Source organism: Oncorhynchus gorbuscha, linkage group LG11 (genome assembly GCF_021184085.1).
Source record: "Oncorhynchus gorbuscha isolate QuinsamMale2020 ecotype Even-year linkage group LG11, OgorEven_v1.0, whole genome shotgun sequence".
Lineage (NCBI taxonomy): Eukaryota > Metazoa > Chordata > Actinopteri > Salmoniformes > Salmonidae > Oncorhynchus > Oncorhynchus gorbuscha.
The window spans coordinates 55,141,534-55,169,427 of record NC_060183.1 but is presented as its reverse complement, the minus strand read 5'-3'; the positions used below and the strand labels follow the sequence as shown (position 1 = coordinate 55,169,427).

The 27,894-nt window shown below is 41.9% G+C and overlaps 1 protein-coding gene across 11 annotated transcripts in view; it reads left to right on the top strand.

The window, feature by feature from the left end:
- Positions 1-27,894, top strand: part of LOC124048947 (regulator of G-protein signaling 3-like) — a 221,153-nt gene that overhangs the window by 129,313 nt on the left and 63,946 nt on the right. The window contains exon 1 of one of the 11 annotated variants that reach the window (XM_046370148.1): positions 5,340-5,596. The exons of 8 other annotated variants lie outside the window; for them this stretch is intronic. In XM_046370148.1, coding sequence (XP_046226104.1) covers positions 5,519-5,596 — 78 coding nt within the window. In that variant the 5' untranslated portion in view covers positions 5,340-5,518. Of the gene's footprint in view, positions 1-5,339; positions 5,597-12,093; positions 12,231-12,374; positions 12,514-27,894 lie in introns of those variants that run through there. 2 more of the 11 variants (XM_046370150.1, XM_046370149.1) reach the window with 2 other exon arrangements.

Genomic DNA, 27,894 nt, shown 5'->3' with positions numbered 1-27,894 from the left:
CTCTGACAGAACCTGACTCAGAGCTGACCACAAGTTCCAAAAGCTGAACCAGCACAATGTGATTTGAAATAAACACAACATTCATTTCATTACTAACTCAACACTATAAGCCCCAAATGAGTTGATGATTTCACTTCAGCCTAATAAATACACGATCCCTCTCAGCTTGTCTTGGTGTTGGAAGACATTTTCTACCATATGCTGCTCCAAATGTGTCAAAAATGGTCTTATAGTCTGACTTTGGAGGATTTTCTATCACTAGTTCTTAAGTACATTAACAAAGGCCTGAGAGAGTGTCTTTTGTGGAGCTTGTCAGTAGCAGTTGCCAGTTGCCAGTTGCCAGTTGCCAGTTGCCAGTTGCCAGTTGCCAGTTGCCAGTTGCCAGTTGCACTGTAAGCTTTGATTTGATTTAAAGCTGAATGGGGTGATAGAATCTTTGTTTGAGAGGGAAAGAGGGAGAAAGAAATAGAGAGACAGAGCGAGAGAAACAGAGAGAGAACGAGAGTTCCTCTTTAATTAGTGCTGCATTTCCCATAATGTCAGAAACAGCGTTTCTCCTCTGATGTACAGTATTTGCGGGTAAATTCTCACTCTGCTGAACCCTGAGTGAGAATCAATGCACTCTTGAGAAAAGGAGCTCTGAGTTAAACACTTAAGTAAAGTAAAACTGACTTTACCTTACCTGTGTACGAGTATGCAAACGGCTACTATATGCAAATAGTCAACCGGGTCACCGTCATTTCCCGTTCTTCTGCATGGTCACAGTGCTGATGTTGACATTTCCCGTTCTTCTGCATGGTCACAGTGCTGATGTTGACATTTCCCGTTCTTCTGCATGGTCACAGTGCTGATGTTGACATTTCCCGTTATTCTGCATGGTCACAGTGCTGATGTTGACATTTCCCGTTCTTCTGCATGGTCACAGTGCTGATGTTGACATTTCCCGTTCTTCTGCATGGTCACAGTGCTGATGTTGACATTTCCCGTTCTTCTGCATGGTCACAGTGCTGATGTTGACATTTCCCGTTCTTCTGCATGGTCACAGTGCTGATGTTGACATTTCCCGTTCTTCTGCATGGTCACAGTGCTGATGTTGACATTTCCCGTTCTTCTGCATGGTCACAGTGCTGATGTTGACATTTCCTGTTCTTCTGCATGGTCACAGTGCTGATGCTGACAATTGTCCCCGTTTCACTGGCACTCAGCGGCATTGAAAGCAGCTTTTTTATTTTAGAGACGAAGGAAGTTTGTTGATGAGATATCTCCACTTGAGCCAGTAATTCCCTCCAAAGCCCCTGTGAAAGACTGGGGGAGAGGATAAGAGTTGGAGGCCATTTGCTGGCTTTGTGTGCGTACGGTCTAAATGTACTTTCATTGTTTGGTTTATTCAAAGTTTGAGCTTGAGGGCTGAATTTGCAGGTAATGTCAAATATTGTGTAGTGAATAGTCACCATGGTCACCAATTCTTCTGAGTTTATTTTCTAAGTGCAGCTTGCTGGCTCCTCCTTTGTTTACGGGCTAAATCAATTTTCACTATTGTTAACCAAATGTGTGTTTTTGCTAATGTTGTTGTATAGTGTGGTAACCATGTGCCACATTGGTTCTAGTTAATTCAGTCATTCTAGGTATTGTTAAAAGAGTTTCATTTCTCCCTGTCATGCTCAGTCTCTTCTTAGTAAGGGGGGCAGGACTGTCCGGGACAATACATTCCGTTGCTGCTGTAAGCATGTAAACTAGAGATGCAACTACGGGGTTGTAGCCACCTCCACCGCCAAGTTCCAGGAATCCTAGTACTATTACTGTAGTCTGGTGTATTTAGGGGAGATAGTTATGTCCCCTGACTGTCTCAATGTCCTCTCCCTAACCACCATGCAGTCAGCCCTCACACACACCACGGGATTCTGCTACCTTACATAACACGCGCACATACACAACGCTTCTATTCCTAGCCAGGCCACTTTTCTCCCTCAATGCATGATTGTCACATGGACAGAAGTATGGACGTACACACGTACGCACGTACACACGTACACACACACACGTACACACACACACGTACACACACACAAAACACACACACAAAACACACACAAAAAACACACACACAAAACACACACACAAAACACAACTCCCGAGTGGATGGTCATACAGCACATAAGCCTATGATCTCATCCTGCTGTATGCTTCCAGTACTATCTGTGACCAGGCTGCATTAGCCAGAGAGCTGCTGGAAAAGTACATTTGTTCAGCTGAACACACACACTAGCATGCATGCACTTTCTCACTCACACTCTCCAACCAGCATCTGCTGCTCAACGAGGTAATCTAGGTTGTCCTGTGGAGCAGAAACAGATAGCTTGACAGCCGAGAGTTTTCTAGTGGATCTAAGTGCTAAGCTAGGGTACGATTGTATACCGCAACACACAGGGGAGCCTCAGACAGGGCCTAGCCTTCACCTCGCCAGGAGAGATACTTAATGTTTCAGATGTCTAATGGACGAAGGATGTCTGCTGGGCCTCAGAGACCGCCTAGACTGTCTTTGACTGTCTGACTCTCATGTCAAATGTGTGATGTTCCTTTTTTGGATGTAGAGGTGGGTGGTTTATAGGGAAGATCTTGCTTGTTTTCCAGGCAGCTGTGACATAGCTATGACGTAAGTTTGACGGAACATTTTTTATAGCCACATGACTTGTATGACGTTACCATGACCTTGCATGGTGTTTACTCACCTCCCTTCCTCTCTCCTCCCCTCCCTTCCTCACTCCTCTCCTCCTTTCATCCGAATTCATGAAGACTGGATCACATCTCTTCACCCTGAGGCTATGAGAGGTATAATGGAATCAACTGTTCTCTGTAACACACTATAAAGTACTCAACAAATGCACACAGACAGTCATAACAAGTACAGTGCATTATAGGCAATGGGAAAGAGGAAGCACATTCCATTAGAAATTGTAAACCACAGTTTTAGTCTTTGAACTGTCTGGTTCATAGTCCATTTTCACTTGCCCGTGTGAGGGAAGAGAGGTGCTTAATTACCTGTCTCTGAGTCTTTGTCACACACATGCACTCACTCACTCGTACACACATACACTTTTTGATCCCCCCTCCATGGTGCATTGTGTCAGATCAGACAGGGTAGGAATCCCATCTTTCTCCCATGCCTCCATCACACACCCTGTCCTTTCAAGGTGATGTTTACCTGTCTCCATTGACTTCTGAATTGATCACAGTAACATGGCAAAAGGGGGATACCTAGTGAGTTGTACAACTGAATGCGTTCAACTGAAATGTGTCTTCTGCATTTAACCCTCTCTGAAGCAGAGCGGTGCTTGGGGCTGTGTTGATCAACATGCACGGCACCCGGGGAGCAGTTGTTGGGAGTTATCTGCCTGGCACAGAATGACAGATTTATACTTTGTCCACTCTGGGATTCGATCCAGCAACCTTTCGATTACCGGCCTATGCTCCTACCCGCCAGGCTACCTGACGCTTTCTTTCAATAAGCACACGCAAACACACACACACACACACAATGTCTCACTCCATCAATGTGTGTGTGCGTGCGGAAGTGGGGTGTGTGTGTATACGTACATGAGTACGTGCGTGTGTGTGTCTTTTTTTGCACGGCGGTGATATCCATCACGTCCTAGGATCAATTCCCCAGCCGTGCTTTAAACTTTCATGAAATCTCTTTGATGGATCGTGTTTTGCTTTATTTCAGTTCAAAAAGCCCTTAACTATTTATAACTAGTTCTGTTGTTATATAATGCACTGGCATACATATACAGTCTATCAAAGCTTTGTATAAAAACGATTGGACCAGATTCTAAGACGCCATATTATTCATTTAAATTATTCACATTCTTGGGTCATTAGGGTCATTAGAATTTCTCCACAGAGGCCCAGCATGCAATGCTTAGGATAATAGTTCATTTTGGGACACATGAAACGTATTCCACTTTTCTATGTCATGGATGTACTGTATGTGGAACGTCTATGACAACGTGTGGAATGGTCCTTTCGCTCTATCCTAGATGAGACTTCATAGATGTCTCCATATGTTTTGATCTAAAACTAAAAAAATGAAAAACAAATGTGGAGTTTCAAGGTTTTCTTCCGACAGCGATGACAGGTTGTATTTTATTATGCTATTCACTAGACAGAGAAAGTCGTTTTCTGGGTTTGCGTAAGCGGTTAAACTAGAGCTTGAGGGAATTGAATGGCCCTTCAAACCTGATCATTTGGAAGTCTTATGGGCTACAAATAGATTAGATTAGCTGTACAAGAATATGTGTATAGAGGAAGTGTACAAAAATGTGACGCTTCACTCTGAGGCACTGCTCGGTCATGGGATGGGATGGGAGTCAAAGCTAGTGTTTTGTATGTTTGTGTGCGCGTCTTTTGAAGTGTTTGTGAACAAGATTGTTTATGTGTGTGTATCCTTTACCTGTGTGTGTGTCTTCGTAGTTGATGAGGTGTGGAATACAGGGCTCTTTTGCATCCCAGATCCTGCACCTCTTTGATAAGCTTTGATTCATTGCTTTGATTCATGGCTGGGCTGGGGTCTAAAAATAGGAGGTGGGAAAAGAGGGAGGGAGGGAGATAGAGGTACGGGACTGCACAGCATGGCATCATGGGCCTCCAGAGACACACTAACACATGGATACAGCTCCCTTCACCCTCCTTCCCATCAACTCATGAACCTTTCTTTTTCTCTCTCCCTCATTTCTCTCTCTCACTCTCCTTTTTTTCTCCATCTCTCTATGACTCTGTGTACACTATCAACTACTTCCACCAGTATCAACTCTATGTATCCCCTTTCTCCTACTGTTCTCTCTCATCTTTTTCCCTCTCCTTCCTCCCCTCTCTCCTTCCTTCCTTCCTTCCTTCCTTCCTTCCTTCCTTCCTTCCTTCCTTCCTTCCTTCCTTCCTTCCTTCCTTCCTTCCTTCCTTCCTTCCTTCCTTCCTTCCTTCCTTCCTTCCTTCCTTCCTTCCTTCCTTCCTTCCTTCCTTCCTTTCTTCCTTCCTTCCTTCCTTCCTTCCTTCCTTCCTTCCTTCCTTCCTTCCTTCCTTCCTTCCTTCCTTCCTTCCCTCCCTCCCTCCCTCCCTCCCTCCCTCCCTCCCTCCCTCCCTCCCTCCCTCCCTCCCTCCCTCCCTCCCTCCCTCCCTCCCTCCCTCAACTCTCACTTCTTGCTCTCATCTATCTCTCCCTTCCTCTTTCCCTAACCCCTCATAGCTCCCCCTCCTCCTCCCCTCTCTTCCCTCTCCTCTTCCCCAGCGCTAGTGTTGCACGTTGGCAAACACATAAGAACCACACGGTGAGAGAGGCAGGACTGCACAACATTCAGACAGAAATAGAGAGAGAGATATAAACAGAGAAAAGAGGGAACATAGAGACAGTGAGAGACAAAGAGAAGGATAGACAGAAGAGAGAGAAACAAATCACTACAGCATTTTTCACACCTGGATTTTCTGTCCTCTTTCGCTACTATCCTGTGTGTGTGTGTGTGTGTGTATGGTCTTGCACTCCGCACTGGCAGAACTCGTACATATTCACACACACACTCGGAACATCCAGATGCCTGTCTCTAAGGTACTGTATACACTCTTTGTGCTTCCTATTTCTCAGGTCAGGTACCATACACCTGCAGGTCTGTGTTTTGGTAGTGTTAGCAGAGATTAAAGTTATGGTGTGTGTGTGTAGCGTTCCAGAATGTCTCTGCATTATATTATTTTTGCATGTTTCAGCTGCTGACGTATTCCTAACACTTTTCTAATGCTTTATTGACACTTCTGGTTCTCCTTTTGGATTACTTTTGGATTACTTTTGGATTACATTTACATTTACATTTAAGTCATTTAGCAGACGCTCTTATCCAGAGCGACTTACAAATTTGGATTACCTTTGGATTACCTTTTTAGTTACAGTATATAAAGTATTTGATGCTATGTTTCAATGCTATGTCACAATGTAATCATTTTACTTGGCTTCACTGCTGGTTGGCTATCAAATTCCTCTTCTCATTATAGGATGTTTTACATTTTTATGGTACCAAATTTATTTAACATAATATCTGCACACAATTTTTGTGGACCAAATATAACATTTCTCTCTCTTTGAAAGGAAGGTAACTGCCCACTATTTAGTAGTGGAATGGAATTTATGTACATGCAGTGTATGTGATTGAGTCACTGCTGAAGGTGCTGTCAACTGCAGCAGAGGTGTAGTACAGTAGTTGGTTAGCTTATCCCCACTACACAGAGCAGCTGGTCAGGAAAAGCACAGCAGGTGAATGTGAATGAGGGAAATAGACTGTTCTCCATAGTGTCAAATTGAGAAATGTTATCTGTGCGTGAGACAGAAAGAGTTCAATAGTGTTTGTTTGTGGTCTGTGTTTGTGAGAGAGAGAGAGAGAGAAATAGAAAAGGAGGGAAAGAGATTGTGTGTGTGTGTGTGTGTGTGTGTGTGTGTGTGTGTGTGTGTGTGTGTGTGTGTGTGTGTGTGTGTGTGTGTGTGTGTGTGTGTGTGTGTGTGTGTGTGTGTGTGTGTGTGTGTGTGTGTGTGTGTGTGTGTGTGTGTGTGTGTGTGTGTGTGCTTGCTTGTGTATGTGTACATTTTTTACACAGTATTTTTATGATTAATTGTTATGATTCCCAGGGGCCAGTTTTTCAGAAGTTATCTATAAAATTAGATTAAATGTTAGGATTCAACATTAGGGATTTGGTCATCCAATTTCACCTTCAATCAGGATTAAATTATGTTTTTGTGTTTTTCAAAACTCAAAGGTAGTGATTATGAAAGTTTTGATATGGAAAGTCTGGATTATCTTCATCTCACCGGAAAGGTGGCACCTTTAGGTATCTTTATTCATGTAGTTTACTCATCTCTGTTTGCCGTTGACATTGTAGAAGTAGTACCACAACTTGTCCAGTAGATGGCAAGGTGTAGGCATGTTCAAAGCACGACATTTGACATTTTAGTCATTTAGCAGAAACTTAGCAAACATAGATATTGCCTGTCCCTGCTCAAATTTGATTAAAATGTTTTCTCAGTGACCAAGAGCACTGTGGGCTTTGAGCACAGTGAGGGAAGAAAGATTATTAGTGAAGCGTTAGTTAATGCATTAGAGGATTCCAGAATACCGCACACCACAGGCCAGGGTTATTCAAGTCTACCTGATAATTCATTGCACCCACCTGGCATCCCAGGTCTGAAGCAGTCCCTGATTAGAGGGGAATAATTTAAAAAGCAGTGGAATTGGCTTCAAACACTACTGCATAGACACAGGCAGACACCGACACACATGCAGGCACACAGTTACAGAAGCACACAATGCCCCCCACACAGACAATTTCGTTGGTCCCACTCACTGTCACAGTCAGGTTACGTTGGAGCCTCTCCTGCCTCAGTGTGCTCTGTCATCTGAAGCTGTTAAGACGAAAAGCACCTGAGACAAGACAAGCGAGAGAGAGGAGGGAGAGGGAGCAGATGTTCCATAAAGCACAGCCAAGCACACTGAGCAGTGAATAAACTTAAGGGGTTACGATCAGCTGTTGGGATCGGCTTTTATTCAGTTGTTTTCTATTATACTGTACACAGACATGCTCTTTATTAAGTTCTATTGTACATCTGCTAGCTGCATGTTGTTCTCTGTTTGGTGCCCTGTTTCTGGTCTCATGACTTGTCTCATGGGGAAGAGAGAGAGAGAGAGAGAGAGAGAGAGAGAGAGACAGAGAGAGAGAGAGAGAGAGAGAGAGAGAGAGAGAGAGAGAGAGAGAGAGAGACAGAGAGAGAGAGACAGAGAGAGAGAGACAGAGAGAGAGAGAGAGAGAGAGAGGGGAAGAGAGAGAGAGAGAGAGAGAGAGAGAGAGAGAGAGAGAGAGAGAGAGAGAGAGATATAAAAATAATAAGACTACCAGAAGAACCCACCCAATTCTCCAATTACATTTGAAAAATATTTGTTCTATTTAACTATTAGGTACAGTGCATTTGTAAAGTATTCAGACCCCTTGATTTTTGTCATATTCTGTTACATTACAGCCTTATTCTAAAATGGAATAAATAAAACACAGTACCCCATAATGACAAAGTGAAAACAGGTTTAATTTTATTCAGCACTTTTTGGGGCAAAACAGAGATACCTTATTTACATTAGCATCCAGACACTCGAAATTGAGGTTTCCATTGATCATCCTTGAGATGTTTCTACAACTTGATTGGAGTCCACCTGTGGTAAATTAAATTGATTGGACATGATTTGGAAAGCCACACACCTGTCTATATAAGGTCCCATAGTTGACAGTGCATGTCAGAGCAAAAAACAAGCCATGAGGTTGAAGGAATTGTCCATAGAACTCCGAGACAGAATTGTGTCGAGGCAAAGATCAGGGGAACCAAAAGATTTCTGCAGCAATGAAGGTCCCCAAGAACAGTGGCCTCCATAATTCTTAAATGGAAGAAGTTAGGAACCAACAAGACTCCCCCTAGAGCTGGCTGCCTGACCAAACGGAGCAATCGGGGAGAAGGGCCTTGGTCAGGGAAGTGAACAAGAACCCAATGGTCACTCTGTCAGAGCTCCAGAGTTCCTCTGTGGAGATGGGTGAACCTTCCAAAAGGACAACCATCTCTGCAGCACTCCACCAATCAGACGAAACCCACTCCTCAGTAAAAGGCACATGACAGCCCGCTTGGAGTTTGCTAAAAAAGGCACCTAAAGGACTCTCAGCATGGATTCTCCAGTCTGATGAAACCAATATAGAACTCTTTGGCATGAATTCCAAGCATCACGTCAGGAGGAAATCTGGCACCATCCCTAAGGTGGAGCATGGTGCTGAAAATAATCATGCTGTGGGGATGTTTTTCAGCTGCAGGGACTGGGAGACTAGTCAGGATCGAGGGAAAGATGAATGGAGAAAGTACAGAGAGATCCTTGATGAAAACCTGCTTCAAAGCCTGCTTCCGGAGACACCTGAAACCCCACCTCTTTAAGGAATACCTAGGATAGGATAAAGTAATCCTTCTCACCCCCCCTTCCCCCCTTAAAAGATTTAGATGCACTATTGTAAAGTGGCTGTTCCACTGGATGTCATAAGGTGAATGCACCAATTTGTAAGTCGCTCTGGATAAGAGCGTCTGCTAAATGACTTAAATGTAAATGTAAATGTAAAGCCCTCAGGACTTCAGACTGGGGTTCTACAGATGCAACAGCGACAGCATCCTGACCGGTTGCATCACCGCCTGGTATGGCAACTGCTCGGCATCTGACCATAAGGCGCTCCAGAGGATAGTGCGTACGGCCCAGTCCATCACTGGTGCGAAGCTGCCATCCAGGACCAATATACTAGGTGGTGTCAGAGGAAGGCCCCAAAAAATGTCAAAGACTCCAGCCACCCAAGTCATAGACTGTTCTCTCTGCTACCGCATGGCAAGCGGTACAGGAGCACCCAGTCTAGGTCCAGAAGACTGCTGAACAGTTAATCAAATGGCCATGTGGACTATTTACATTGACCCCAGGCCCCTTTGTTATTACACTGCTGCTACTCCCTGTTTATTATCTATGTATAGTCACTTCACCCCTACCTACAGTGCACATACAAATGACCTCGACTAACCTGTACCCCCGCACATTGACTCTGTACCGTTACCCCCTGTATATAGCTTTGGTATTGTTATTTTATTGTGTTACTTATTATTTACATTTTTTACTTCAGTTCATTTAGTAAATATTTTCTTAACTATTTATTGAACTGCATTGTTCGTTAAGGGCTTGTAAGTAAGCATTTCACTGTAAGGTCTACACCGGTTGTATTCGGCGCATGTGACAAATGCCTTTTGATTTTGATTTGATGTGGTGTACTCCTCAATGCCATCGGATGATTCCCGGGAATATATTCCTTTCTGTGCTAGCAAAAGAGTCCTGTAGCTTAGCATCTGCGTCATCTGAACACTTCTTTACTGACCGAGTCACTGGTGCTTCCTGCTTTAGTGTTTGCTTGTAAGTAGGAATCAGGAGGATATAATTATGGTCAGATTTGCCAAATGTAGGGCGAGGGAGAGCTTTGTACGCATCTCTATGTGTGTGGAGTAAAGGTTGACTAGAGTTTTTTTCCCTCTGATTGCACATTTAACATGCTGGTAGAAATTTGGTAAAACTGATTTAAATTTCCCTGCATTAAGGTCCCCGGCCACTAGGAGCGCCCCTCAGGATGAGCATTTCCTGTTTGCTTAGGGCCTTATACCGATCATTGAGTGTGGTTTAAGTGCCAGCATTGGTTTGTGGTGGTAAATAGACAGCAACAAAAATACAGATGAAAACTCTCTTGGTAAATAGTGTGGTCTACAGCATATCATTTGATACTCTACCTCAGGCGAGCAAAACCCCGAATCTTCCTTAATATTAAATTTCATGTACCAGCTGTACCATATTTTTACAAATATACACAAACCACCACCCCTTGTCTTACTAGAGGCGGCTGTTCTATCTTGCCGATGCAGCATAAACCACGGCAGCAGTATGTCCCGATGTGTCCGTAGCTCGTCTATTTCGTTATCCAATGATTGTACGTTGGCTAATAGGACTGATGGTAGAGGCAGATTACCCACTTGCCGTCGGCTCCTTACAAGGCACCCCGACCTACGTCCTCGATATCTCCATCTCTTTCTCCTGCCAATGGCGGGGATGAGGGCCATGTCGGGTGTCTGAAGTAAGTCCTTCACGTCCGACTCGTTATTGAAAAATATTCGTCAAGTACGAGGTGAATAATCGCTGTCCTGATATCTAGAAGCTCTTTTCGGTCATAAGAGACAAAATAAGTTACAAATAAAACAAAAAAACACACAAAATTGCACAATTGGTTAGGAGGCCATAAAACGGCAGCCATCTCCTCCGGTGCCATTCTATGGTTGTGAGGTCTGGGGTCCGGTCACTAATGAAGAATTCGCAATACCTGCTAATGATCAAAATCCAGAAAGGAGCCGCTAAATTGTGAACCACCGCAAAGGAAGTGATTTTCTAACCTTCTATAAAAAAATCCATCACCTATAGAGAGATGAAGACCGGCTATGTGCCCACTGCGCTGCACTTCCTAACTTCCTGCCAAATGAATGATCATTCTGGAGACGCATATTTCCCTCAGATTACACAGACCCATAAAGAATTCCAAAACAAATCCAGTTTAGATAAACTCCCATATCTATTAGGTGAAATGCCACAGTGTGTCATCACAGCAACAATATGTGTGACTTGTTGCATCAAGAAAAGGGCAACCAGTGAAGCACAAACACTATTGTAAACAAACTATATTTAACTGTACATTTATTTCCCTTTTGCACATTTTACAACACTATACATAGCCAGTAATATAACATTTGAAATATAATTATTTTGAAACTTTTGTCAGTATAATGTTTACTGTTTATTTAGATTAGTTTATTTCACTTATGTTAGTTATCTATTCCACTTGATTTGGCAGTGTAAACATATTTCCCATGCCAATAAATAACAGAAATGAGAGAGAGAGTGAGTGAGAGAGAGATATTTCCTCTGCTTCTCTCTCCCTTAGCCCTGGTATATATTGTTATTCCCATGCCCATGTCTCAGAGACACTGTGTGTGTACATCTGCCTAACGCCTGTGTATTGTATTTTTCTGCCTTTCATGGTTAAGTAAAATCAAAGCTACTGTATGTATATGTGTGTGTTAGAAAAGTCAGGGGCGGTAGACTGATGAATGCTAATGGCTCTGTGTGTCCCGTGGGACATGGCAACTGTACACAGCGCCTTGATGTCTTGACCAGGGATGGGCTCGGGGGGGGGGGGGGGGGGGGGGGGGCTCTAATGGGTGTACACACATACACACACACACACTTCTCCCTCTCCCCAGTCCTCTCTTCCTCTTTCTTTAGCTCCTCCCCCCTCCTCCCTCTATCTCTTGTTGTGGTTGCGCTGCTGGATGGGAGACTCCCTACAAATCCCACAGGGCATTCTCTCTCTCTCTCTCTCCCTCTTGCTCTCTCTCTCCTTCGCTCCGTTCAGCTCAGAAGCAGAAGCGCAGTTCCTGCACTCCTCTAATTCACACAGCCGTGGAACACAACACACACACACACTCACCCTGACACACACACCGCTGGCCGTTTGACAGAGAGGAGAGTGGGCCACTTTACCAGGGATGTGAAGGAGGAGTGGCTGTCTCTGCTTATTGGACTATAACTGGGGATCTCTCACTACAGGTGAAGTCTATAAGGATATACCATCTCCATTTTCACACCCACCCACACACTTTATAGGTGTCTGTAGTTTTTAATACATAGAGGGGAATACTTCAGTGTATTTCTGAGCCTAATGTTGAATGCGTGGGGGTTGTTTTTGATCGTTTTATTTGCTGGTGATCTTTGTTGTAGGAAGATAGGGAGTGGTTTAATTTGCCTTACCAAAGAAGCGAGAGAACGAAATGAAGAAAGATGAGCTGAGAGAATGAAGTCAGGCTCTTGGACTATCAGTTCAGGGCATCAGGTTTGGATGAACCGCGGTTTATTATCTACTTTTATTTTGCCTTTGTTCTTTCTTTCTTTCCTTCTTTTTGTCTGTGTCAGAATAAGTTTACTAAAATACAAACATGATGCTCAGAGTATTTCAATGAGTTCAAATGCAGATAGAGAAATCAGGTTGTGATATGGTATGGCCTTCTCTTTCTCTGTACTGTGATCTGGGAATTCATCTGCATCGGCTCATCTCTCAAAGAGGATCGTCATCAGCTCACCGCTTCATGAACGTGTAAAGCCATCACAGCTCCGTGTAAAGCCAGAGATCAGGACAAGTGAAAGAGAGAAACAGAGATCACGGAGAAAGAGAGAACAGAGCAAAGAGAGAGGGAAAAAACAAGGAACACACCAGGGAGAAAAGGTCACTTTTGTATTGTTAAGATCTCGCTGGCGTGTGTGTGTGTGTGTGTGTGTGTGTGTGTGTGTGTGTGTGTGTGTGTGTGTGTGTGTGTGTGTGTGTGTGTGTGTGTGTGTGTGTGTGTGTGTGTGTGTGTGTGTGTGTGTGTGTGTGTGTGTGTGTGTGTGTGTGTGTGTGTGTGTGTTTTGCAGCATATTGCACAGGAATAGCTAAGAATAGCTGGGAAGTCATGAGGAACGTCTGTCAACACGTTTGTCATGTGTTGCAATGAGGAGAGTATGACGGGGAGTTTACAAGTTTATCTATTGACCAGAGGGAAGCAGGAATATACAGTACATACCGTATATATATATACACACTATTATTCTACAATGTAGAAAACAGTCCAAATAAATTAAAATCCTGAAATTAGTAGGTGAGTCTATACCTTTGACAGGTACTGTATGTCAAAGGTTTGGACACACCTACTCATTCAAGGGTTTGTATTTATTTTGACTATTTTTTGTCTTGTAGAATAATAGTTAAGACTTCAAAACTATGAAATAACACACATTGAATCATGTAGTAACCAAAAAGTGTTAAACAAATGAAAATATATTTTATATTTGAGATTCTTCAAAGTAACCACCCTTTGCCTTGATGACAGCGTTGCACACTCTTGGAATTCTCTCAACAAGCTTCACCTGGAATGCTTTTTCAACAGTCTTGAAGGAGTTCCCACATTCCCAGAATTAACTTAAGGTAGTAGTTGTGGAATTGTTAGGTTCAATTTACTCGTTGGTTACTACTGCATTGTCGGAACTAGAAGCACGAGCATTTCGCTACACTCGCATTAACATCTGCTAACCATGTGTATGTGACAAATACATTTGATTTGATTTTGACCTCTGCTGCAGAGGATAAGAACATTAGTTACCAGCCTCAGAAATTGCAGCCCAAATAATTGCTTCACAGAGTTCAAGTAACAGATATCTCAACATCAACTGTTCAAAGGAGACTGCGTAAATCAGGCCTTCGTGGTCGAATTGCTACAAAGAAACCACTACTAAAGGACATCAATACGAAGAAGGGACTTGCTTGGGCCAAGAAACACAAACAATGGACATTAGACCAGTGGAAATCTGTCCTTTGGTCTGATGAGTCCAAATTTGAGATTTTTGGTTTCAACTGCCGTGTCGTTGTGAGATGCAGAGTAGGTGAACGGATGATCTCTGAATGTGTGGTTCCTACCATGAAGCATGGAGGAGGAGGTGTGGTGGTGCTTTACTGGTGACACTGTGATTTATTTAGAATTCAAGGCACACTTAACCAGCATTCTGTAGGGATACACCATCCCATCTGGTTTGCGCTTAGTGGGACTATCATATGTTTTTCAACAGGACATTTACATTTAAGTCATTTAGCAGACGCTCTTATCCAGAGCGACTTACAAATTGGTGCATTCACCTTATGACATCCAGTGGAACAACCACTTTACAATAGTGCATCTAAATATTTTAAGGGGGGGGTGAGAAGGATTACTTTATCCTATCCTAGGTATTCCTTAAAGAGGTGGGGTTTCAGGTGTCTCCGGAAGGTGGTGATTGACTCCGCTGTCCTGGCGTCGTGAGGGAGTTTGTTCCACCATTGGGGAGCCAGAGCAGCGAACAGTTTTGACTGAGCTGAGCGGGAACTGTACTTCCTCAGTGGTAGGGAGGCGAGCAGGCCAGAGGTGGATGAACGCAGTGCCCTTATTTGGGTGTAGGGCCTGATCAGAGCCTGGAGGTACTGAGGTGCCGTTCCCCTCACAGCTCCGTAGGCAAGCACCATGGTCTTGTAGCGGATGCGAGCTTCAACTGGAAGCCAGTGGAGAGAGCGGAGGAGCGGGGTGACGTGAGAGAACTTGGGAAGGTTGAACACTAGACGGGCTGCGGCGTTCTGGATGAGTTGTAGGGGTTTAATGGCACAGGCAGGGAGCCCAGCCAACAGCGAGTTGCAGTAATCCAGACGGGAGATGACAAGTGCCTGGATTAGGACCTGCGCCGCTTCCTGTGTGAGGCAGGGTCGTACTCTGCGGATGTTGTAGAGCATGAACCTACAGGAACGGGCCACCGCCTTGATGTTAGTTGAGAACGACAGTTTGTTGTCCAGGATCACGCCAAGGTTCTTAGCGCTCTGGGAGGAGGACACAATGGAGTTGTCAACCGTGATGGCGAGATCATGGAACGGGCAGTCCTTCCCCGGGAGGAAGAGCAGCTCCGTCTTGCTGAAGTTCAGCTTTAGGACAATGACCCAACACACCTCCAGGCTGTGTAATGTCTATTTGACTAAGAAGGAGAGTGATGGAGTGCTGCATCAGATTATCTGGCCTCCACAATCACAGCTGATAGAATGCCAAGAGTGTGCAAAACTGTCATCAAGGCAAAGGGTTGCTACTTTGAAGAATCTAAAATCGAATTTTTGATTCCCACATGATTCCATATGTGTTATTTCATAGTTTTGATGTCTTTACGATTATTCTACAATGTAGAAAACAGTAAAAAATAAAGAAGAACCCTTGAATGAGTAGTTGTCCAAACTTTTGACTGGTACTATATATGTATACAGTATGTACATATACACAGAAAAACACACTCAGAAAAACACACTCACAATCCATACTTACCAACTTTCAAGATGCGAAAAGATAAGTACAGAAACAGACACACATAAGTGGGCACAGCATGCGATAGCAAGAGATAGAGAGCTCAGAAAGAGAGGAGATACACACCCAGATGGGGTGTAAAGGAAATTAGGTCTGTTGTGTGGGACATTATTACATCTGCAGCGTTATCCATCAATCTTACCTCCCCCTCTCTTCTCCTCGCCCCCTCTCCCCTTCTCTCCCAAAACTCCTCCCTTCATCTCCCTCTGTCTGTCTCCCCCTGTCCTCTGTCCTCCTTGATCAATATCAATCGACACTCCCTTCTCTCTCTCTCTCTCTCTCTCTCTCTCTCTCTCTCTCTCTCTCTCTCTCTCTCTCTCTCTCTCTCTCTCTCTCTCTCTCTCTCTCTCTCTCTCTCTTTTTCTCCCTCTTTCCTCATTCTGGCTGGTGTCATTGTCTTATGTGTCTGTTGAGGGGAATATCAATGGCCTGTACACACAAACACACACTGCTACTAGAAGAGACTGTCTAGGCAGTGTTGTAGGCTGTGTGTTCCTCACAGTCTGCCCGGCCCTCTGTTTAACGCTGAGGCCACCTGTGAGGCAGACACAAAAATACATACACAATATGTCTATCTCTCTGTGAGACACACACATGAATGTGCAAGCACATGGACACACACACACACACAAATGCTGCAGCGGTCACATCGACTTTGCCCGGGGACGTCACACAGCTAGCCAGTTAGCCCCATAATCACATCACTGACATTCTCCCTCTGACCTTCCGCTGGGATTGATAATGTCTTGGAACATGAACCTTGACCCCCGGAGATGGGCTGTCATATAAAGTGCCCTTTATAATACAGGGACACAGACTGCTGGGGTGCTATTTGTTCGTTACTGTTCCATTTTTCATTACCTCATCCAGGAAGGAGACGAGGAGGAGGTTGTTGGAAAAAAACAGGCCCCTTGTTGAGCTTAAATATGAAGTCTATGAAAATAGACTTGCTTTTAATAAATCTTATACCCGATGCCCCTAGGTCCCCATTGCTATTAAAAGTGACTGATATTGTGTGGCTCCAGTGAGATATTGAGTGGACCGCTGTGTTTTCCTGTTTACTGCTATAACATCTCCCCCATGTCATATAATGGTGTTGTATATGACGTTATTTACCTTCGCTCGCCATTTGCATAGGGGAAGATACCTCAAGGGACAAGCAAATGTAATCAACTAATAATAGAACTGCAGCTACAAGACAGAGTACACACATAGCGAGATAGGAGTAGTAACGAGCATATTGAGAAGAGTTATACATCTCCTTCCATGTGGCTAAACAACGTTCATTCTATTTATAGCTTAATTAACAGGAGTTGTTTCGTGGGAACACTGACATTTTTCATCCTGTTCTTCTTCGCTCCGACGCCTTTTTTTGTCCGCCACGTCGTTCTGTCCATTCCTCTTCTCCATCGTTTTGCTCTTTCGCTTGACTTCAACGGAGGGCCTTGACATGTAAACGATCATTGCTGCCTCATCCCTCTGTCCTTTGAGCGAGGGATGGGCGGGGAGGCTGGCCATGCATGTGATGTGGCCACTCAGTAATCCTCCTCTAACCCTTTATCAACCCATAATGGTGTGATAGTGAGCAGTCACTGTAATCCACAAATCCATACTCATAATTGCGTGTCCTTGAAGAGCTATTGCTTTAGCTTTGCTTGAAACATATGCACATTCAACCAAATAAGGAGAGATTGCAAGTTTAAAGGCTGGACCTCGAATGACCATCTAATGATGTCAATGAGAGTGGTGCTAAGCAAGCAGATTGGGTTTGGAAGCTAAATGACCACATTTGTTTGCTGGATGTCCTCTGTTCCTGGAATGGTTGATTTGATATTTCACATTAAAGCAATAATGTGTCTGTTTAGTGTGTTTGTGTTAGTAGGAGAGGCAGGAAGTAGGGGTGGGGGGTTACCTCCACCGTGCTGCCTAAAGATCCCCACCCTTTGCTCTTTGGGTCACTCCATACACTGTTGTGGTTTGAGGGGCTGATTGGTGTGAGGGCCACGTTTGTGTCTTTGTCGCTGTGTGTAGTAGCACTGTTCACACAGCAGTCCCACAGCAAAGCTAATGTTCCTTAACCTATCACATTTGATGCGGAGCTGTGTGTTTGTGTGTTTGTGTGCGTGTGTGTGTGTGTTTGTGTGTGTTTGTGTGCATGCTTGCGTGTGCATGTGTGGTTTCGAGATGAATCCGCCTCTTAGTGATCTCTCAGAGGGCCACTAATATGCTCTCTAATGCATTCTGCTTCTACGGCAGATGAGACATGAGGACCACATGATAACACAATGGTGTGTTAACCACATACCAGCCCCATTTCGAGGGAGGCGAGGACATGATTTCTATTAACTAGATACAACCCCCTTCAGAGAAAGGTGACTTATGAGAACATTGGGTATATTGACACATAGCAACCCTAATTCTCAGAGATGTGACATATGATGACATTGGTGTGTTAGCTAAACACACACATACACCTTTCAGAGATTGAGAAAATGAGGACACGGGTGATTTGACACATCATAGCTTAAGAGGACACACTGTTCTGTTCTATATCATAATTACACTTATGTTGGAGTCATTAAAACTTGTTTTTCAACCACTCCACAAATTTCTTGTTAACAAACTATAGTTTTGGCAAGTCGGTTAGGAGATCTACTTTGTGCATGACACAAGTAATTTTTCCAACAACTGTTTACAGACAGATGATTTCACAATTCCAGTGGGTCAGAAGTTTACAGACACTAAGTTGACAGTGCCTTCAAACAGCTTGGAAAATCCCAGAAAATTATGTCATGGCTTTAGAAGCTTCTGATAGGCTAATTGACATCATTTGAGTCAATTGGAGGTGTACCTGTGGATATATTTCAAGGCCTACCTTCAAACTCAGTGCCTCTTTTCTTGACATCATGGGAAAATCAAAAGAAATCAGCCAAGATCTCAGAAAAATATTGTAGACCTCCACAAGTCTGGTTCATCCTTGGGAACAATTTCCAAACGCCTGAAGATACCACATTCATCTGTACAAACAATAGTACGCAAGTATAAACACCATGGGACCATGCAGCCATCATACCGCTCAGGAAGGAGATGTGTTCTGTCTCCTAGAGATTAAAAAAAGTGCAAATCAATCCCAGAACAACAACAAAGGACCTTGTGAAGATGCTGGAGGAAACAGGTACAAAAATATCTATATCCACAGTAAAACGAGTCCTATATCAACATAACCTGAAAGGCCGCTCAGCAAGGAAGAAGCCACTGCTCCAAAACCGCCATAAAAAGACAGACTAGGGTTTGCAACTGCACATGGGGACAAAGATCGTACTTTTTAGAGAAATGTCCTCTGGTCTGATGACACAAAAATAGAACTGTTTGGCTATAATGGCCATCGTTATCTTTGAAGGGGGAGGCTTGCAAGCCAAAGAACACCATCCCAACTGGGAAGCACGGGGGTGGCAGCATCATGATGTGGGGGTGCTTTGCTGCAGGAGGGACTGGTGCGCTTCACAAAATAAATGGCATCATGAGAAAGTAAAATTACGTGGATGTACTGAAGCAACATCTCAAGACATCAGTCAGGAAGTTAAAGCTGGGTGGTTGAAACTAATCACTAATCTTATTTAACAACATGACTGGGTGGTTGAAAGCTAATCACTAATCTTATCTAAAATGACTGGGTGGTTGAAGCTCATCACTAATCTTATTTAAAATGACTGGGTGGTTGAAAGCTAATCACTAATCTTATTTAACAACATGACTGGGTGGTTGAAAGCTCATCACTAATCTTATCTAAAATGACTGGGTGGTTGAAGCTCATCACTAATCTTATTTAAAATGACTGGGTGGTTGAAAGCTAATCACTAATCTTATTTAACAACATAACTGGGTGGTTGAAGCTCATCACTAATCTTATCTAAAATGACTGGGTGGTTGAAAGCTAATCACTAATCTTATTTAACAACATGACTGGGTGGTTGAAGCTCATCACTAATCTTATCTAAAATGACTGGGTGGTTGAAAGCTAATCACTAATCTTATCTAACATGACTGGGTGGTTGAAAGCTAATCACTAATCTTATCTAACATGACTGGGTGGTTGAAAGCTCATCACTAATCTTATCTAAAATGACTGGGTGGTTGAAGCTCATCACTAATCTTATCTAACATGACTGGGTGGTTGAAAGCTCATCACTAATCTTATCTAAAATGTCTGGGTGGTTGAAGCTCATCACTAATCTTATCTAAAATGTCTGGGTGGTTGAAGCTCATCACTAATCGTATCTAAAATGTCTGGGTGGTTGAAAGCTCATCACTAATCTTATCTAAAATGACTGGGTGGTTGAAGCTCATCACTAATCTTATCTAACATGACTGGGTGGTTGAAAGCTCATCACTAATCTTATCTAAAATGTCTGGGTGGTTGAAGCTCATCACTAATCATCTAAAATGTCTGGGTGGTTGAAGCTCATCACTAATCTTATCTAAAATGTCTGGGTGGTTGAAAGCTCATCACTAATCATCTAAAATGTCTGGGTGGTTGAAGCTCATCACTAATCTTATCTAAAATGTCTGGGTGGTTGAAGCTCATCACTAATCTTATCTAAAATGTCTGGGTGGTTGAAGCTCATCACTAATCTTATCTAACATGACTGGGTGGTTGAAAGCTCATCACTAATCTTATCTAACATGACTGGGTGGTTGAAGCTCATCACTAATCTTATCTAAAATGACTGGGTGGTTGAAAGCTAATCACTAATCTTATCTAACATGACTGGGTGCTTGAAGCTCATCACTAATCTTATCTAAAATGACTGGGTGGTTGAAGCTCATCACTAATCTTATCTAACATGACTGGGTGGTTGAAGCTCATCACTAATCTTATCTAACATGACTGGGTGGTTGAAGCTCATCACTAATCTTATTTAACATGACTGGGTGGTTGAAAGCTCATCACTAATCTTATTTAACATGACTGGGTGGTTGAAACTAATCACTAATCTTATCTAACATGACTGGGTGGTTGAAGCTCATCACTAATCTTATCTAACATGACTGGGTGGTTGAAGCTCATCACTAATCTTATCTAACATGACTGGGTGGTTGAAGCTCATCACTAATCTTATCTAACATGACTGGGTGGTTGAAGCTCATCACTAATCTTATCTAACATGACTGGGTGGTTGAAGCTCATCACTAATCTTATCTAACATGACTAGGTGGTTGAAAGCTCATCACTAATCTTATTTAACAACATGACTGGGTGGTTGAAAGCTCATCACTAATCTTATTTAACAACATGACTGGGTGGTTGAAGCTCATCACTAATCTTATCTAAAATGTCTAGGTGGTTGAAGCTCATCACTAATCTTATCTAAAATGACTGGGTGGTTGAAAGCTCATCACTAATCTTATCTAACATGACTGGGTGGTTGAAGCTCATCACTAATCTTATCTAAAATGACTGGGTGGTTGAAAGCTAATCACTAATCTTATCTAACATGACTGGGTGGTTGAAGCTCATCACTAATCTTATCTAAAATGACTGGGTGGTTGAAAGCTCATCACTAATCTTATCTAAAATGTCTGGGTGGTTGAAAGCTCATCACTAATCTTATCTAAAATGACTGGGTGGTTGAAAGCTCATCACTAATCTTATCTAACATGACTGGGTGGTTGAAAGCTCATCACTAATCTTATCTAAAATGTCTGGGTGGTTGAAAGCTCATCACTAATCTTATCTAAAATGACTGGGTGGTTGAAAGCTCATCACTAATCTTATCTAAAATGACTGGGTGGTTGAAAGCTCATCACTAATCTTATCTAAAATGACTGGGTGGTTGAAAGCTCATCACTAATCTTATCTAAAATGACTGGGTGGTTGAAAGCTCATCACTAATCTTATCTAAAATGACTGGGTGGTTGAAAGCTCATCACTAATCTTATCTAAAATGTCTGGGTGGTTGAAGCTCATCACTAATCTTATCTAAAATGACTGGGTGGTTGAAAGCTCATCACTAATCTTATCTAACATGACTGGGTGGTTGAAACTAATCACTAATCTTATCTAACATGACTGGGTGGTTGAAGCTCATCACTAATCTTATTTAACATGACTGGGTGGTTGAAAGCTCATCACTAATCTTATTTAACATGACTGGGTGGTTGAAACTAATCACTAATCTTACTAATCACTAATCTAACATGACTGGGTGGTTGAAGCTCATCACTAATCTTATCTAACATGACTGGGTGGTTGAAGCTCATCACTAATCTTATCTAAAATGTCTGGGTGGTTGAAGCTCATCACTAATCGTATCTAAAATGTCTGGGTGGTTGAAAGCTCATCACTAATCTTATCTAAAATGACTGGGTGGTTGAAGCTCATCACTAATCTTATCTAACATGACTGGGTGGTTGAAAGCTCATCACTAATCTTATCTAAAATGTCTGGGTGGTTGAAGCTCATCACTAATCATCTAAAATGTCTGGGTGGTTGAAGCTCATCACTAATCTTATCTAAAATGTCTGGGTGGTTGAAAGCTCATCACTAATCATCTAAAATGTCTGGGTGGTTGAAGCTCATCACTAATCTTATCTAAAATGTCTGGGTGGTTGAAGCTCATCACTAATCTTATCTAAAATGTCTGGGTGGTTGAAGCTCATCACTAATCTTATCTAACATGACTGGGTGGTTGAAAGCTCATCACTAATCTTATCTAACATGACTGGGTAATCTTATCTTAATCTTATCTAAAATGACTGGGTGGTTGAAAGCTCATCACTAATCTTATCTAAAATGACTGGGTGGTTGAAGCTCATCACTAATCTTATCTAAAATGACTGGGTGGTTGAAAGCTCATCACTAATCTTATCTAAAATGACTGGGTGGTTGAAAGCTCATCACTAATCTTATCTAAAATGACTGGGTGGTTGAAAGCTCATCACTAATCTTATCTAACATGACTGGGTGGTTGAAAGCTAATCACTAATCTTATCTAAAATGACTGGGTGGTTGAAGCTCATCACTAATCTTATCTAAAATGACTGGGTGGTTGAAGCTCATCACTAATCTTATCTAAAATGACTGGGTGGTTGAAGCTCATCACTAATCTTATCTAACATGACTGGGTGGTTGAAGCTCATCACTAATCTTATCTAACATGACTGGGTGGTTGAAGCTCATCACTAATCTTATCTAAAATGACTGGGTGGTTGAAAGCTCATCACTAATCTTATTTAACAACATGACTGGGTGGTTGAAGCTCATCACTAATCTTATTTAAAATGACTGGGTGGTTGAAAGCTCATCACTAATCTTATTTAACAACATGACTGGGTGGTTGAAGCTCATCACTAATCTTATCTAAAATGACTGGGTGGTTGAAAGCTCATCACTAATCTTATTTTGACAACATGACTGGGTGGTTGAAGCTCATCACTAATCTTATCTAAAATGACTGGGTGGTTGAAAGCTCATCACTAATCTTATTTAACAACATGACTGGGTGGTTGAAGCTCATCACTAATCTTATTTAACAACATGACTGGGTGGTTGAAGCTCATCACTAATCTTATTTAACAACATGACTGGGTGGTTGAAAGCTCATCACTAATCTTATCTAAAATGACTGGGTGGTTGAAGCTCATCACTAATCTTATCTAAAATGACTGGGTGGTTGAAAGCTCATCACTAATCTTATCTAACATGACTGGGTGGTTGAAGCTCATCACTAATCTTATCTAAAATGACTGGGTGGTTGAAGCTCATCACTAATCTTATCTAACATGACTGGGTGGTTGAAAGCTCATCACTAATCTTATCTAACATGACTGGGTGGTTGAAGCTCATCACTAATCTTATCTAACATGACTGGGTGGTTGAAGCTCATCACTAATCTTATCTAAAATGTCTGGGTGGTTGAAAGCTCATCACTAATCTTATTTAACAACATGACTGGGTGGTTGAAAGCTAATCACTAATCTTATCTAACATGACTGGGTGGTTGAAGCTCATCACTAATCTTATTTAACAACATGACTGGGTGGTTGAAAGCTCATCACTAATCTTATCTAACATGACTGGGTGGTTGAAGCTAATCACTAATCTTATCTAACATGACTGGGTGGTTGAAGCTCATCACTAATCTTATTTAACAACATGACTGGGTGGTTGAAAGCTCATCACTAATCTTATCTAACATGACTGGGTGGTTGAAGCTCATCACTAATCTTATCTAAAATGACTGGGTGGTTGAAGCTCATCACTAATCTTATCTAAAATGATTGGGTGGTTGAAGCTCATCACTAATCTTATCTAACATGACTGGGTGGTTGAAGCTCATCACTAATCTTATCTAAAATGACTGGGTGGTTGAAAGCTCATCACTAATCTTATTTAACAACATGACTGGGTGGTTGAAGCTCATCACTAATCTTATCTAACATGACTGGGTGGTTGAAGCTCATCACTAATCTTATCTAACATGACTGGGTGGTTGAAAGCTCATCACTAATCTTATTTAACAACATGACTGGGTGGTTGAAGCTCATCACTAATCTTATCTAACATGACTGGGTGGTTGAAGCTCATCACTAATCTTATCTAAAATGACTGGGTGGTTGAAACTAATCACTAATCTTATCTAACATGACTGGGTGGTTGAAACTAATCACTAATCTTATCTAACATGACTGGGTGGTTGAAAGCTCATCACTAATCTTATCTAACATGACTGGGTGGTTGAAAGCTCATCACTAATCTTATCTAACATGACTGGGTGGTTGAAAGCTCATCACTAATCTTATCTAACATGACTGGGTGGTTGAAAGCTCATCACTAATCTTATCTAAAATGACTGGGTGGTTGAAAGCTCATCACTAATCTTATCTAACATGACTGGGTGGTTGAAAGCTCATCACTAATCTTATCTAACATGACTGGGTGGTTGAAGCTCATCACTAATCTTATCTAACATGACTGGGTGGTTGAAGCTCATCACTAATCTTATTTAACAACATGACTGGGTGGCTGAAGCTCATCACTAATCTTATCTAACATGACTGGGTGGTTGAAGCTCATCACTAATCTTATCTAACATGACTGGGTGGTTGAAAGCTCATCACTAATCTTATTTAACAACATGACTGGGTGGTTGAAGCTCATCACTAATCTTATCTAACATGACTGGGTGGTTGAAGCTCATCACTAATCTTATCTAAAATGACTGGGTGGTTGAAACTAATCACTAATCTTATCTAACATGACTGGGTGGTTGAAAGCTCATCACTAATCTTATCTAAAATGACTGGGTGGTTGAAAGCTCATCACTAATCTTATCTAAACATGACTGGGTGGTTGAAAGCTCATCACTAATCTTATCTAACATGACTGGGTGGTTGAAAGCTCATCACTAATCTTATCTAAAATGACTGGGTGGTTGAAAGCTCATCACTAATCTTATCTAACATGACTGGGTGGTTGAAGCTCATCACTAATCTTATCTAAAATGACTGGGTGGTTGAAAGCTAATCACTAATCTTATCTAACATGACTGGGTGGTTGAAGCTCATCACTAATCTTATCTAACATGACTGGGTGGTTGAAAGCTCATCACTAATCTTATCTAACATGACTGGGTGGTTGAAAGCTCATCACTAATCTTATCTAACATGACTGGGTGGTTGAAGCTCATCACTAATCTTATCTAAAATGACTGGGTGGTTGAAGCTCATCACTAATCTTATCTAACATGACTGGGTGGTTGAAGCTCATCACTAATCTTATCTAAAATGTCTGGGTGGTTGAAAGCTCATCACTAATCTTATCTAACATGACTGGGTGGTTGAAGCTCATCACTAATCTTATCTAACATGACTGGGTGGTTGAAAGCTCATCACTAATCTTATTTAACAACATGACTGGGTGGCTGAAGCTCATCACTAATCTTATCTAACATGACTGGGTGGTTGAAGCTCATCACTAATCTTATCTAAAATGACTGGGTGGTTGAAACTAATCACTAATCTTATCTAACATGACTGGGTGGTTGAAAGCTCATCACTAATCTTATCTAAAATGACTGGGTGGTTGAAAGCTCATCACTAATCTTATCTAACATGACTGGGTGGTTGAAAGCTCATCACTAATCTTATCTAACATGACTGGGTGGTTGAAAGCTCATCACTAATCTTATCTAAAATGACTGGGTGGTTGAAAGCTCATCACTAATCTTATCTAACATGACTGGGTGGTTGAAGCTCATCACTAATCTTATCTAAAATGACTGGGTGGTTGAAAGCTAATCACTAATCTTATCTAACATGACTGGGTGGTTGAAGCTCATCACTAATCTTATCTAACATGACTGGGTGGTTGAAAGCTCATCACTAATCTTATCTAACATGACTGGGTGGTTGAAAGCTCATCACTAATCTTATCTAACATGACTGGGTGGTTGAAGCTCATCACTAATCTTATCTAAAATGACTGGGTGGTTGAAGCTCATCACTAATCTTATCTAACATGACTGGGTGGTTGAAGCTCATCACTAATCTTATCTAAAATGTCTGGGTGGTTGAAAGCTCATCACTAATCTTATCTAAAATGACTGGGTGGTTGAAAGCTCATCACTAATCTTATCTAACATGACTGGGTGGTTGAAGCTCATCACTAATCTTATCTAAAATGACTGGGTGGTTGAAAGCTAATCACTAATCTTATCTAACATGACTGGGTGGTTGAAGCTCATCACTAATCTTATCTAAAATGTCCGGGTGGTTGAAGCTCATCACTAATCTTATTTAACAACATAACTGGGTGGTTGAAGCTCATCACTAATCTTATCTAAAATGACTGGGTGGTTGAAAGCTAATCACTAATCTTATTTAACAACATGACTGGGTGGTTGAAGCTCATCACTAATCTTATCTAAAATGTCTGGGTGGTTGAAGCTCATCACTAATCTTATCTAAAATGTCTGGGTGGTTGAAGCTCATCACTAATCTTATCTAAAATGTCTGGGTGGTTGAAGCTCATCACTAATCTTATCTAAAATGTCTGGGTGGTTGAAGCTCATCACTAATCTTATCTAAAATGTCTGGGTGGTTGAAGCTCATCACTAATCTTATCTAAAATGTCTGGGTGGTTGAAGCTCATCACTAATCTTATCTAAAATGACTGGGTGGTTGAAAGCTAATCACTAATCTTATCTAAAATGTCTGGGTGGTTGAAGCTCATCACTAATCTTATCTAAAATGACTGGGTGGTTGAAAGCTAATCACTAATCTTATCTAGCATGACTGGGTGGTTGAAGCTCATCACTAATCTTATCTAGCATGACTGGGTGGTTGAAAGCTAATCACTAATCTTATCTAGCATGACTGGGTGGTTGAAGCTCATCACTAATCTTATCTAAAATGTCTGGGTGGTTGAAGCTCATCACTAATCTTATCTAAAATGTCTGGGTGGTTGAAGCTCATCACTAATCTTATCTAAAATGACTGGGTGGTTGAAAGCTAATCACTAATCTTATCTAAAATGACTGGGTGGTTGAAGCTCATCACTAATCTTATTTAACAACATGACTGGGTGGTTGAAGCTCATCACTAATCTTATCTAAAATGTCTGGGTGGTTGAAGCTCATCACTAATCTTATCTAAAATGACTGGGTGGTTGAAAGCTAATCACTAATCTTATTTAACAACATAACTGGGTGGTTGAAGCTCATCACTAATCTTATCTAAAATGACTGGGTGGTTGAAAGCTAATCACTAATCTTATTTAACAACATAACTGGGTGGTTGAAGCTCATCACTAATCTTATCTAAAATGACTGGGTGGTTGAAGCTCATCACTAATCTTATTTAACAACATGACTGGGTGGTTGAAGCTCATCACTAATCTTATCTAAAATGTCTGGGTGGTTGAAGCTCATCACTAATCTTATCTAAAATGACTGGGTGGTTGAAAGCTAATCACTAATCTTATTTAACAACATGACTGGGTGGTTGAAGCTCATCACTAATCTTATCTAAAATGTCTGGGTGGTTGAAGCTCATCACTAATCTTATCTAACATGACTGGGTGGTTGAAGCTCATCACTAATCTTATCTAACATGACTGGGTGGTTGAAGCTCATCACTAATCTTATCTAAAATGTCTGGGTGGTTGAAGCTCATCACTAATCTTATCTAACATGACTGGGTGGTTGAAGCTCATCACTAATCTTATCTAACATGACATGAAGCTAGTCAATGGAACCATTGGTTTCACATTTGATCAGTGACACTGTAACTTCAGGGAAAGGAGGAAGATA